Source organism: Rana temporaria, chromosome 1, assembly GCF_905171775.1.
Source record: "Rana temporaria chromosome 1, aRanTem1.1, whole genome shotgun sequence".
NCBI classification, from domain to species: Eukaryota; Metazoa; Chordata; class Amphibia; order Anura; family Ranidae; genus Rana; species Rana temporaria.
The window spans coordinates 656,215,309-656,228,963 of NC_053489.1; the positions used below are offsets into that span (position 1 = coordinate 656,215,309).

The 13,655-nt window shown below is 43.3% G+C and overlaps 1 protein-coding gene across 2 annotated transcripts in view; it reads right to left on the bottom strand.

Moving 5' to 3' along the window:
• The window catches only part of SLC4A11 (solute carrier family 4 member 11), a 253,703-nt gene that overhangs the window by 106,763 nt on the left and 133,285 nt on the right, over positions 1 to 13,655 (bottom strand). For both annotated transcript variants that reach the window (XM_040335512.1, XM_040335511.1), the window contains exon 5: positions 9,356 to 9,587. In XM_040335512.1, coding sequence (XP_040191446.1) covers positions 9,356 to 9,587 — 232 coding nt within the window. The remainder of the gene's footprint in view (positions 1 to 9,355; positions 9,588 to 13,655) is intronic.

Here is a 13,655-nt window from a genome sequence, read left to right on the forward strand (position 1 = left end):
TGACCGAAACTATTGGTTCTCCTACTCGCCAAAAAAAAAACCACCATCGGTGCAACCCTTATTATAAATTACTCATTTGAACAGAACAGAGTGAAGGACCATGGCCTAAAAGTTGTCTTGGCAAAAGACTCTTCAGCTGTATCAGATGTTTTTAGAAATGCCTCTCCTGCATTGCAAACATCCAAGCATACAGGTTCCCAGACCAAATTGCCAACAACCCCCGTAGATCTTAAAATAAAAAAAGCACATTAACCACTTAAGACCCGGACCTTTAGGCAGGTAAAGGACCTTTAGGATTTTTTTTCGTGACTGCGACATTATGGCGGACACATCAGACAATTTTGACACATTTTTGGGACCATTGTAATTTTCACAGCAAAAAATGCATTAAAAATGCATTGTTTACTGTGAAAATGACAATTGCAGTTTGAGAGTTAACCACAAGGGGGCGCTGAAGGGGTTAAGCGTGACCTCATCTGTGTTTCTAACTGTAGGGGGGCGGGGCTGGACGTGTGACGTCATTGATCGCGTTTCCCTATATCAGGGAACACACGATCAATGACAGCGCCACATTGAAGAACGGGGAAGCTGTGTTTATACACAGCTCTCCCTGTTCTTCAGCTCCGGAGACCAATCGCGGGACTCCAGCGGCGATTGGGTCCAGGGGTCCCGCGGCTTCGGAGCTTCGGACCGGGTCGCAGTTGCGCGCCCGCGACCCACGACTGGGCACTTAAAGAGGACGTACATGTACGTGCTTGTGCCCAGCCGTGCCATTCTGCCGACGTATATCTGCAGGAGGCGGTCCTTAAAAAGGAGTTCCACCTAACAATGGAACTTCCTCTTAACCCACTCCTCGCCCCCTTACATGCCACATTTGGCATGTAATTTTTTTGGGGGGGAGTGGGGGCTTCAGGAGAAGGGGACTTCCTGTCCCACTTCCTCCTTCCGCAGAGGGGCTGGAAAAGCGATTAGCTTAATCGCCTTTTCACAGCCCCTCCCTGTAGGCGAGCGCCTGTCCAATGCCGCTCGCGCATGCGCAGTGGGTGCCCGGCCGTGAAGCCGAAAGCTGTCACTGTCCGGTGCCCACACTAGAAATGAAGACGCCGGCCGGCGAGGGGGGGCGAGGAGCGGAGCCCCGGCCGGCACGTCGCTGGAGCCGTGGAGCAGGTAAGTGTCAGTTTATTAAAAGCCATCAGCTACACTTTTTGTAGCTGCTGACTTTTAATAAACGTAAAAAAATGGGTGGAAAACCCCTTTAAGTGGTTAAAAAGGAGAAGCGTTCCCCTTAAATAGTCCCCTCAGTAGCACGAGTTATAAGAAAAAACACTGCCCTTTGATTTCTAGAACGGCTGCCGCTCTTCTCCCAAGAGCCTCCACAGCAAACAGACTCGCGCTCAGCCTGCCAGAGCGGTTATTTTTATTTCTGCCAGGGTATATTTAAAAAGACGATAATGACTATATGCTTTGCCAACGTAAAACTATACAAACACAGGGAGAGCGTACGCTACACGAGGGTTACTGGGCCAGGAACCACGGTCAGCACAAAATAAAAAACGGCAGTTGTGTAGTAAGCAGGATGGGCTCTGTTTAATAACAGCTTCTCCCTGGACAAAGACCCCCTCGGGGGATCCAGAGGCTGCAGCTCCAGCTACACGACCAATCTATGCCAATGCTTAAAGGCATACTCCATGTTTCCAGACACAGTTCATGTTATGTCCATATTCAGGGTGTAACATGAAAACATGGTCACATCCCCCAAACTCCTAACCTGAAACCCCCACCCCATCCTTTACCTGAATCCCGGAGTGTCATTATGTTGGGAAGACTACAAGTCTCATCTGCCACCGTAGTGGTGGGACTCGCAGATCACAATGGAGCTCAAGTGTGGCAAAGTCTCTCCACCTGTAGTCCATTGTTTATTTCCTCCCGCTATATAATGGTCCTTTCACACGTGCGGACAGTTTTTTAGATCAGTTTTTTTATCATCAGTTGATCCGGTTTTTTTATCATCAGTTGATCCGGTTTTTTTATCATCAGTTGATCCGGTTTTTTTATCATCAGTTGATCCGGTTTTTTTATCATCAGTTGATCCGGTTTTTTTATCATCAGTTGATCCGGTTTTTTTATCATCAGTTGATCCGGTTTTTTTATCATCAGTTGATCCGGTTTTTTTATCATCAGTTGATCCGGTTTTTTTATCATCAGTTGATCCGGTTTTTTTATCATCAGTTGATCCGGTTTTTTTATCATCAGTTGATCCGGTTTTTTTATCATCAGTTGATCCGGTTTTTTTATCATCAGTTGATCCGGTTTTTTTATCATCAGTTGATCCGGTTTTTTTATCATCAGTTGATCCAGTTTTTTTTATCATCAGTTGATCCGTTTTTTTTATCATCAGTTGATCCGTTTTTTTTATCATCAGTTGATCCGTTTTTTATCATCAGTTGATCCGTTTTTTATCATCAGTTGATCCGTTTTTACATCCGTTTTTCATCCGTATTTTCATCCGTATTTTCATCCGCTTTTTTTTTTTGTTAGAATTTTATTTTTATTACATATTTTGATGAAAAACGGATATTAGCGGATCGGATGTTAAACGGATCGTCCGACAAACATCCGTTTTTCGTCCGTTCCGTTTTTTTGACGGAAGAAAAATAGGGTTTTCTTCCGTTCAAAAAAACGGAGCTTAACGGAGACGGATGTTAACGGACGTTAGCAGATGCTCATCCGCTAACGTACGCTATCCCATTGGAAAGCATTGCAGTCCGTAAATAGACGTATGAAAAAACGGGCGAACGGTCCGCACGTGTGAAAGGATCCTTACAGAACACCTTTGGTGCAATCAGTCTGTTGTATTTTACAGGCAATTATTGCCAGCGGCTATTATAGCCAGGTAATCACCGCGTTCCCCTGCTGGGGACGGCTCGCCAAAAAATACCATTTTAGTCTCATCTGACCGTAACACCTTTTTCCATGTTGGAGATGGGGGGGGGGGGGGTGGGGGGTGTTGAGGCGCTTACTACTAGAAAATTAAAATAATAACATGCTATGTGCAATAAATAGTGCAACGTCAATCAGTGCAATCCCAAAAAGGTGCCTAGACACCAGCAATAAATGCTGCCAGCAGTGCGCTGATAGCATAAAATTTGAATGCAAATCCTGTGAACAAATAAATAAAATATCAAAAATAGATATTATATTAAAAGCTAAAATTAAAGTGAACAAAATAATTGTCCAAATTCTTCATGCACATAATAATCCTTCATTCAAAAAAATAGTGCAATTGTGAATCTCTGTGCAAATTCAGAAGAAAAAAAGTCCAATATTGTGCAAACAATTTGATCAATAGCAAATGCTACTTGTATGGTGCTCCAATCCACAGCAATTCCTAAGTGTAATGTGCTCCAATCCGGGTGACCCTGTTTTCCCCAGCCTCTCACCTTGGCTGGCTTGCAAACAAGCCTCTTTAAATCCACGCTGGCAAGCAGCTCCTGTATTAGCAGTACACCCTTTAACCATGGACGAACGGCTCCTAGCTGGCTTCTATTCAAGCCTCTCAATATCCACACTAGCAGCAGCTCCTGAGTGACAGTGCACCTTTACCATGGATGGATGGATGGCTCCCAATAGGAGTGAAAAGAAAAGGGGCTCCATAGTGTATTAACGTAAAACACTTTAACTAGTAGCCGACCAGCCACCGTCATTATACGGCGGCAGGTCGGCTCTCCTGGGCGAGAGCCCGTAGCTATACGTCCTATCGTATAGCCGCCACTAGGGGGCGCGTGCGCGCCGCCGGAGGCGCGCGCGCGCGCTCCCCGCTCGCCCCCGACTCCCGTGCGTGTGCCCGGCGGGCGCGATCGCCGCCGGGCACACGCGATCGCTCGGTACAGAGCGGGGAACGGGAGCTGTGTGTGTAAACACACAGCTCTCGTTCCTGTCAGCAGGGGAAATGCTGATTTTCTGTTCATACAATGTATGAACAGAAAATCAGTGTTTCCCCTAGTGAGGCCACCCCCCCCCCCCCACAGTAAGAACACACCCAGGCATACTTAACCCCTTCCCCGCCCCCTAGTGTTAACCCCTTCACTGCCAGTGGCATTTTTATAGTAATCTAATGCATTTTTATAGCACTGATCGCTATAAAAATGCCAATGGTCCCAAAAATGTGTCAAAAATGTCCGAAGTGTCCGCCATAATGTCGCAATACCGAGAAAAAAATCGCTGATCGCCGCCATTACTAGTAAAAAAAATATTAATAAAAATGCCATAAAAATACCCCCTATTTTGTAAACGCTATAACTTTTGCGCAAACCAATCAATAAACGCTTATTGCGATTTTTTTTACGAAAAATATGTAGAAGAATACGTATCGGCCTAAACTGAGGAAAAAAAATGTTTTTTTATATATTTTTGGGGGATATTTATTACAGCAAAAAGTAAAAAATATTCATTTTTTTCAAAATTGTCGCTCTATTTTTGTTTATAGCGCAAAAAATAAAAAACGCAGAGGTGATCAAATACCACCAAAAGAAAGCTCTATTTGTGGGAAAAAAAGGACGCCAATTTTGTTTGGGAGCCACGTCGCACGACCGCGCAATTGTCTGTTAAAGCGACGCAGTCCCGAATCGCAAAAAGTACTCTGGTCTTTAGGCAGCAATATGTTCCGGGGGGTAAGTGGTTAATAAACACAAGCAAATGCTCTTACAGTTAATGCAGATAACAATACAACACAGATCCCTTCGCTCTGGGCCGCGAACGAAGATGACGTCACCAATGGCTCTCCCTTACGTGTTACGTGGCTGCACACGCCACTTAATCAGAGCGAAGGGATCTGTGTTATATGCGCTTGTTATCTGCATTAACTGTAAGTGCATTTGCTTGTGTTTATTAACCATTTAAGGACCGCCTCCTGCAGATATACGTCGGCAGAATGGCACAAGCACGTACCTGTACGTCCTCTTTAAGTGCCCAGCCGTGGGCCCGCGACCCGGTCCGAAGCTCCGTCACCGCGGACCCGATAGCCGATGGAGTCCCGCGATCAGTCCCCAGAGCTGAAGAACGGGGAGAGCTGTGTGTAAAACACAGCTTCCCTGTTCTTCACTGTGACGCTGTCATTGATCGTGTGTTCCCTAATATAGGGAAACACGATCAATGACGTCACACATCCAGCCCCGCCCCCCTACAGTTAGAAACACAGTTGGGGGTCACACCTAACACCTTCAGCGCCCCCTAGTGGTTAACTCCCAAACTGCAATTGTCATTTTCACAGTAAACAATGCATTTTTAATGCAGGAGAGTCAGGATGCTCTCTACGTTGCAGATAGAGAAAGGAGCAGTGTGTTAGTGGGCATCCTGACCCTCCTGTAGTCCAAGGGAGGGGGCGACCACGACACTCCACACCAGTGAGAAAGCCTCGCATTACTGTGTGGAGTTACAGACAGAAGAACAGGAAGTGAGGATTTCTCAGAAGAAATAAGGACATTTAAAAGCAAAATGGAAGGATGAGGTAAGTGAAGGAGGACTGCACTAAGGTAAAGGAAGCCATTTGGGGGGGGGGGGAATCCGTTACAACCCCTTTAAGTGGTTCAAGTCCCAAAACAACCTTTTTGTGTTTGTATATAGGGATGATTCGCATGCGTGCATGTTTCACATATAAAATCCCAAGCTATTCGAAGGTATAGATCATCATTCTATAAAAGGATGTGCCGGTGAAGATTCTTATTGAGTCGTCACCCAGTCCAACGCTCTCCCAGAGCAATCTTACAAGTTGCCGTGCCCGTTGCACAGCCATATCCTATGGTTATCATCATCAGAAAACCCATGTCTAAGAAAAATTATCTACATTGTACAGCATCTTCTGGAGACAGGCATTGGCTGCAAAGAGGATGCAGAAGATCAGCAGCATTGAAACATAGTAAAAAAAAAAAAAAAAAACACAGCATGGCTATTGTTTCTGATACACGATGCTCTAGCAAAAAAATGTCATTGAGTTAAGGTTTCCATCCACTATACTATTTCCTGCGATTCTGCCCCTTGGGGCCTCTCCAGTTGTCTGCGAGTCTGTCGGGGCACGTGGTGATCCTCCGATGTCAATAACATTGCTGCTTCGTCACACAGACTGTAACAGCTGCTTCACCTCAGCGCTGGCTGGAAGGAATTAGGCCCAACTCTCTACAGTCAAATGAGTCAGCTCACAAATATTCATGAAGGAGGAAAACAAGAGGCTAATTGGTACAGGGTCCTGCCGAGAGGCAGCCATGCCGGCCACGCTTGGCGGTGCCAACAGGAGGCGTAAACACGGGGGCTCCTCTACTCGACTACCCCAGCACAAAACGCACCCGCTCGGGCGCCGCACTCCTCCCGCATGTCATGTCAGCGGGATGCCAGCCGCGCTTATAATCTAGCAATATTGTGCGATTTCTCCAGAGATCCTCGGTGATGGAGGAATTTAAATCGGAGTGTGGTTACAGGGCTCCTCTGTCCTGCTGTAGTGAGGAATGGGACCCGTGGAGCCACAGAAGCATTATAGATTGCCCAATAACAGAACGTTTCCATTATGCCGACTAAAGCAGAAAAATTCACGTGTTTCAAAGTGACCCCCGGCGCAGTTTTAAAGATATTAAAAATGGCAAAAGGAGAGCATTAACCCTTGTGCTGCCATAAGCATTTTTTCGCTTTTTTGCACGTTTTAGCTACTTCCCCATCAGGCCAATTCTGGCACTTCTCTCCTACATATAAAAAGCATATTTTTTATGCTAGAAAATTACTCGGAACCGCCAAATTATACATTATGTATAAAATATATATATATATGAATTCATTGCACATGAAATAAATCGCATAGGGGCAGATCCACAAAGAAAGTACGCCGGTGTATCTACTGACCTACAAATTTCCTGCGTCGCATCTTTGTTTTGAATCCTCAAAACAAGATACGACGGCATCTGGGTTAGATCCAACAGGCGTACGTCTTCGGATCGTAGATGCAATTCTTTGGCGTCCGCTGGGTGGCGTTCCCGTCGTAATCCGCGTCGAGTATGCAAATTAGCTATTTCCGACGATCCACGAACGTACGAGCGGCAGTCGCATTCTTTTACGTCGTTTCCGTTCGGCTTTTTCGGCGTATAGGTAAAGCTGCTATTTGGTGGCGTACGCAATGTTAAGTATGGCCGTCATTCCCGCGTCGAATTAGAAAACATTTTATTTTGTTTGCGTAAGTCGTCCGTGAATGGGGCTTGACGTAAATTACGTCCACGTCAAAACCAATGATGTCCTTGCGACGTCATTTAGCGCAATGCACGGCGGGACATTTAGGGATGGCGCATGCGCAGTTCGTTCGGCGCGTTTAAATGAAACACGCCCCCTACTCGCCGCATTTGAATTCCGCGGCGTTACGCCGCGAGAGATACACTACGCCGCCGTAACTTACGGCGCAAATTCTTTATGGATTCAAACCAAAGCCGGGTAAGTTACGGCGGCGTAGCGTATCTCAGATACGCTGCGCGGGTGCAAATCTATGTGGATCTGCCCCATAGTTTTCATGTCGTTTGGAACATGAAAAATATGTAATTTATTACATGTGAAATTATTAAAATTTCAAGTGCAGCAATCCCTGGACTTTTTCTTTATATATGGCCTTTGGGAAGGCTTGACTGCTGGCACTAGGGACATATACCGTGTGCTGTCTACCACACCTGTGAAGCTATGTATAAACAAACACCATATATATATATATATATATATATATAAAAAAAAATTTTTTATTGTTTTAAGCAAAAGCCCTAGAAAGTAAAATGGTGGGTGTTGCAATTTTTTGTCACACGGTATTTGCACAACAATTTTCAAATGCAATTTTTTTGGGAAGAAAAAAAAAAGACTTTAAAAAAAAGAGAAGTATGGCTTTTTATTTTATTGCAGAATCATACTTACCTAGGTGGATGCAGCATCGGTTCCATGCTGCATCTATCCCCCGCCAGCTCTGAGAACCGAGCGATCAAACACCACTGAACGCATAATTCTCAGGGCTACCCGAGCAGAGCGCTGGTGACTGTCAGTCACCAGCTCTCTGATAGGGCCACCCTGCAACCACTGAAGCACCGGGGCTGTGGAGGGGGTGGGAGCGGCCGGCTCAGGCTCTCAGTGGCTCGCTGGAGCAGGGTGCCGGTCCAGGCATGGGGCGGATCTTAACTTAATTGACGCAACCTTTCCCTGGAGCAGCCCTGTGACTTCAGCCCGCCGTCTGCTGGAAACGGGGTGACAGGAGTGCAGAACAAACTGCTCTTCTGTGATGCACAGGAGAGGTACAGCCAAACGAGCAGTCTAACACACTGCATCTCCAATCGTGGCAAGGAGGCTCCTTACCACGTGATCAGCTGTGACCAATCTCAGCTGATCATCACGCGAACCAGGAGGTGCCAGTAAAAAAAAAAAAAAAGAAGAGGGGGGTCTTCGCTGATAATCAGCACATTGATTACCAGCGCAAGCCTCCATGAGAGGTGCCCACCACAGTGCCCATCAGTAACACCTGTCAGTGCTGCCCAGAGCCCAACAATTCTACATATTAGTGCCGCCTCATTAGTGCCCATTGGCGAAGGAGTCAAACAAAATTTTATAACGGAAAAAAAAAAATATTTTTTAAAAATGTTGTCTTTTTTAATTAGTTTAGCAAAAAATAAAAACTGCAGAGGTGATCAAATACCACCAAAAGAAAGCTCTATTTGTAGGAAGAAAATAATAAAAATGTTGCTTGGGTACAGTGTTGCATGACCGCGCAATTGTCATTCTAAATGCGACAGTGCTAAAAGCTTAAAATTGTCGTGGGCGGTTAAAGATCTCCATAAGCAACGCTTTACACAATTTTACAGATGACCATTTGAGAGTTACAGAGGATGACTAGCACTAGAATTATTGCTGTTGCTGTAATGTTTGCGGCGATACGTCACACGTGTGGTGCGAACATCGTTTACATATGCGGGCCGGGCTTACATATACATTCACTTCTTTCTGCGCATGAGGAGATGGGGCGCTTTAATTTTTTTTTTTATTATTTACACTGTCCTTTAGATTTCTTTTATTCCTATCACAAGAAATGCAAGCATCGTTTTGGATAGAAATAAGGCACATCAACAAGGAACATGCATGTGTTCTCCAGCAAAAAAAGGCCCCAATTAAAAAAAACAGTCAATAACGATTTTTTGAAAACAGGAACTGAATGTTTGGAAATTGACGCGGAGGCCACCTATCATACCCAGAGGTCTCCTGGAAATCTATAAAATAATGACTTGCTACCACAATAGAGAGATGAGAGCAGACCAAGTACAACACATCACTGATTATAGACATAAGAATTGCTCACCGTTGCCTTCCCTCGGGGCCTCCGAGTCTGTAAATAAAGTGCTCATGATTTTATCAAAATTACAGGTGGGCTCGGCGTTCTCCGGGTCTTCCACAAAGTGCTTGAGCATCTCCCGCAGGACGTCATCCAGAGAGGTCGCCGTCTCATCCAAGATAATGCTGGCTTTGGCAAGGAAACCATCCAGGTCCCGGTGGGCTCTCACCTCCTCCTCAAAGTTCTTTAATTTTAGATACTGGAGAGAGAGAGAGAAACAAGATCACCGATAGTTTCTGGATTGACTGCATGCCATTACCTTTAGACTATGGAGTGTGCGTATAAATAAATCACATAATGTATATATATATATATATATATATATATATATATATATAAAATCTAAAAATAGATATTGTTTACATACATTTAATAAAATCTAAAAAAAAAAAAAAAAAAAACATAGTATAAATAACTTAAAGAATATATATATACAATTTAGATTACTCATGTGTATAGATTATGTATAATATATTTAAAAAATGTACATTATAAAATATAAACACACATTTTAATATATTATACATAGTATGAAAATTATATATATATATATATTATACATAAATAAAACCCATACATACATATATAAAATACATATTATGGAAAAAATAAAATGCATACACAATACGTATAATGGAAAAAATATAATGTTCTTTTTTCATAATATGAAATAAATATATAGTGGGTGTGCAAAAAAAGAATATATATATATATATATATATATATATATATCACACACAAATAAAACACACACACACACACACACACACACACACACACACATATATATATATATATATATATATATATATATATATATATATATATATATATATATATAACATATTATGGGAAAAAATGTTATTAAATATATTATATTATATATATTATATATATCGCTTCTTCTTATATAAATACTTGTCATTGTTACTAGATTACTCTTCCTGTGGATTGAGTGCCATTTAAGTTGCAGCAATCACATAAATTGTTCCCGTCACATACAAACAAAAACATAATAAAAGACACTCTTGGGGGGGGGGGGGGGGATAAGGAATATAGAAATATGAAATAAAACAGGTTAGAATTGAGACATGACAGGCAGGTGCTGCGATTTTAAAAAAAATAATAATAATAATTGTAATCTAATGCAGCAGCTTACCGACCGTTAGATGTGATGGCTGCATTAATTTCCACTTTTAGCAAGCACAGAATATATATATATATATATATATATATATATATATATATATATATATATATATATATATATATATATATATATATATATATATATATGATTTGTTTTATTATTATTTATAAACATAGTATAAAAGATACCCTTTAAGCTCATAGGAAGTGGCCAGGTCAATGTATTTCTGGCAGGAACAACAGGAATATTCTGTGCTTGCTAAAAGTGGAAATTAATGCAACCATCACATCTAAGGGTCGGTAAACTGCATTAGATTACAATTATTTTTTTTATTTTTTTTTAAATCGCAGCACCCCCCAGCAGTGTCTTTTATTATGTATTTGTTTGTATGTGACGGGAACACTTTAAGTGATTGCTGCAACTTAAATGGCAGTCAATCCACAGGAAGAGGAATCTAATAACAATGACAAGTATTTATATAAGAAGAAGAGACGCTGGAGGCTCTGTCGCGGAGTCTGGGTTGTTGTACTGAAATGGGTTTAATTTAGCTGAATTCCACAATGGGGAAGGCCATGTCTAGAGGACACAAGGACTACAGAGCACCAACAATGCCAATTAGAATAGACATCCAATGATGGATCTGCTGGGTGACAGTGACCACAGAGCCCAAACCTTTAACTAAGCAAAGCCCACACCTATGGGGACAAGTGTGCGAAAGCTCGCCATACATGTAACAAAAGCAATATAGGCAGAAATATAAATTGTGAATATAGAAATAAATAAAAAACGAATGTGATGTACTTAAAATGAAACAATGATAATGGCCACGAGAAATGCAGACCATAAAAATTTTGCTGCTCCCTCACATTGGTGGTCATTAGAGAAGGTCCCCATTACACTGCTGGTCAGCAGAGAAGGTCCCCATTACACTGGTGGTCAGCAGAGAAGGTCCCCATTACACTGATGGACAGCAGAGAAGAACGCCCCTTCATTGGTGATCAGTGGGAAGACTGCTCCTTACATTGGGGGTCAGTGTAATTCCCCTTAGCTTGGTGGTTAGTAAAGAGCTAGGTCACATTGGTGATTTATTGAGAAAGGTCCCCCTTAGGTTGGTCAGTAGAAAGGTCCCCATTGCAAAGGTGGACAGTGGGAAGACTGATCATTATATTGAAGGTCAATGTAAAGAATGCATCTTACCCTGGTGGTCAGTGAAGAGCTAGGTTACATTGGTGATCTGTGGAGAAGGGTCTCTCTAGGTTGGTTATCAGAGAAGGTCCCCATTATATTGGTGGTCAGAGAAAAATGCCCCTTAACTGGTGATCAGTGAGGAGAAAGTTGCTTATATTGAAGATTAGTGTAAAGAATTCTCCTTTACCCTGGTGGTAAGTGAAGAGCTAGCTATCCCAGAGAGAGGGGTCCCCATTACACTGGTGGACAGTAGAGAAGGTCCCCATTACACTGGTGGACAGTAGAGAAGGTCCCCATTACACTGGTCACAGCAGAGAAGGAATGCCCCTTATATTGGTGATCAGTGGGAAGCCTGCTCCTTACATTGGTGGTCAGTGTAGTGTCCCTTTATCCTGATGGTTAGTGAAGTGCTAGGTCATACTGGCAATTCATTGAGAAGGGTCCCCTTAGATTGGTCGGTAGAAAGGTCACCATCACAATGGTGGTCAGTAGAGAAGGTCCTCATTACACTGATGATCAGTATGGAAAAAATGTCCCTTACATTGGTGATCAGTGGGAAGAATGCTCCTTACATTGGTGATCAGTGAGAAGAATGCTCCTTACATTGGTGGTCAGTTGGAAGGATGTCCCTTACATTGGTGATCAGTGGGAAGAATGCTCCTTACATTGGTGATCAGTGGGAAGAATGTTCCTTACATTGGTGATCAGTGAGAAGAATGTTCCTTACATTGGTGGTCAGTGGGAAGAAAGTTCCTTACATTGGTGATCAGTGGGAAGAATGTTCCTTACATTGGTGATCAGTGGGAAGAATGTCCCTTACATTGGTGATCAGTGAGAAGAATGCTCCTTACATTGGTGATCAGTGGGAAGAATGTTCCTTACATTGGTGATCAGTGGGAAGAATGTTCCTTACATTGGTGATCAGTGGGAAGAATGCCCCTTACATTGGTGATCAGTGGGGAGAATGCTCCTTACATTGGTGATCAGTGAGAAGAATGTTCCTTACATTGGTGATCAGTGGGAAGAATGTTCCTTACATTGGTGGCCAGTGGGAAGAATGTTCCTTACATTGGTGATCAGTGGGAAGAATGTTCCTTACATTGGTGATCAGTGAGAAGAATGTCCCTTACATTGGTGATCAGTGGGAAGAATGATCCTTACATTGGTGATCAGTGGGAAGAATGTTCCTTACATTGGTGATCAGTGGGAAGAATGTTCCTTACATTGGTGATCAGTGGGAAGAATGCTCCTTACATTGGTGATCAGTGGGAAGAATGCCCCTTACATTGGTGATCAGTGAGAAGAATGTTCCTTACATTGGTGGCCAGTTGGAAGAATGCCCCTTACAGTGGTGGTCAGTGTAGTGCTCCTTACCAGTCCTTGATTAGTTAAGAGCTAGGATACATTTGTGAGCTGTGGAGAAAACCCCCCTTAGATTGGTGGTCAGTTTCCCATTACACTAGTGGTCAGTGGATAAGGACCTCCATTACACTGGTGATCAGTGATAAGAACGTCTGTTACATTGGTGGACTGTGGGAAGAGAAACTTCCTCCCTTGCAGAAAGCTGAAAAGATCACTGTCACTAGCTACTTAAAGCGGGGGTTCACCCTAAAAAACTACTTTCTACCATGCCATGCAGCATACTAGCGTCAGCTACAGTATGCCTTTTTTTTTTTGCGCTGTACTCACAGTGTAATACAATAGCTTCGTTTTAGACACCCGCGGGGAATAGGCGTTCCTATCAAGAGGGGAACATGATTGACGGCCGGCTATGGCGCGTCACGCTTCCCGAAAATAGCCAGAGTAGGTCTCCGCTTTTCACGGCGCTATACGGCACCTGCGCACAGACTAGGAGCTGACTGCGCAGGCGCCGTGAAGAGCCGAGTCCTATTTCTGCTATTTTCGGGAAGCGTGACGCGCCATAGCCGG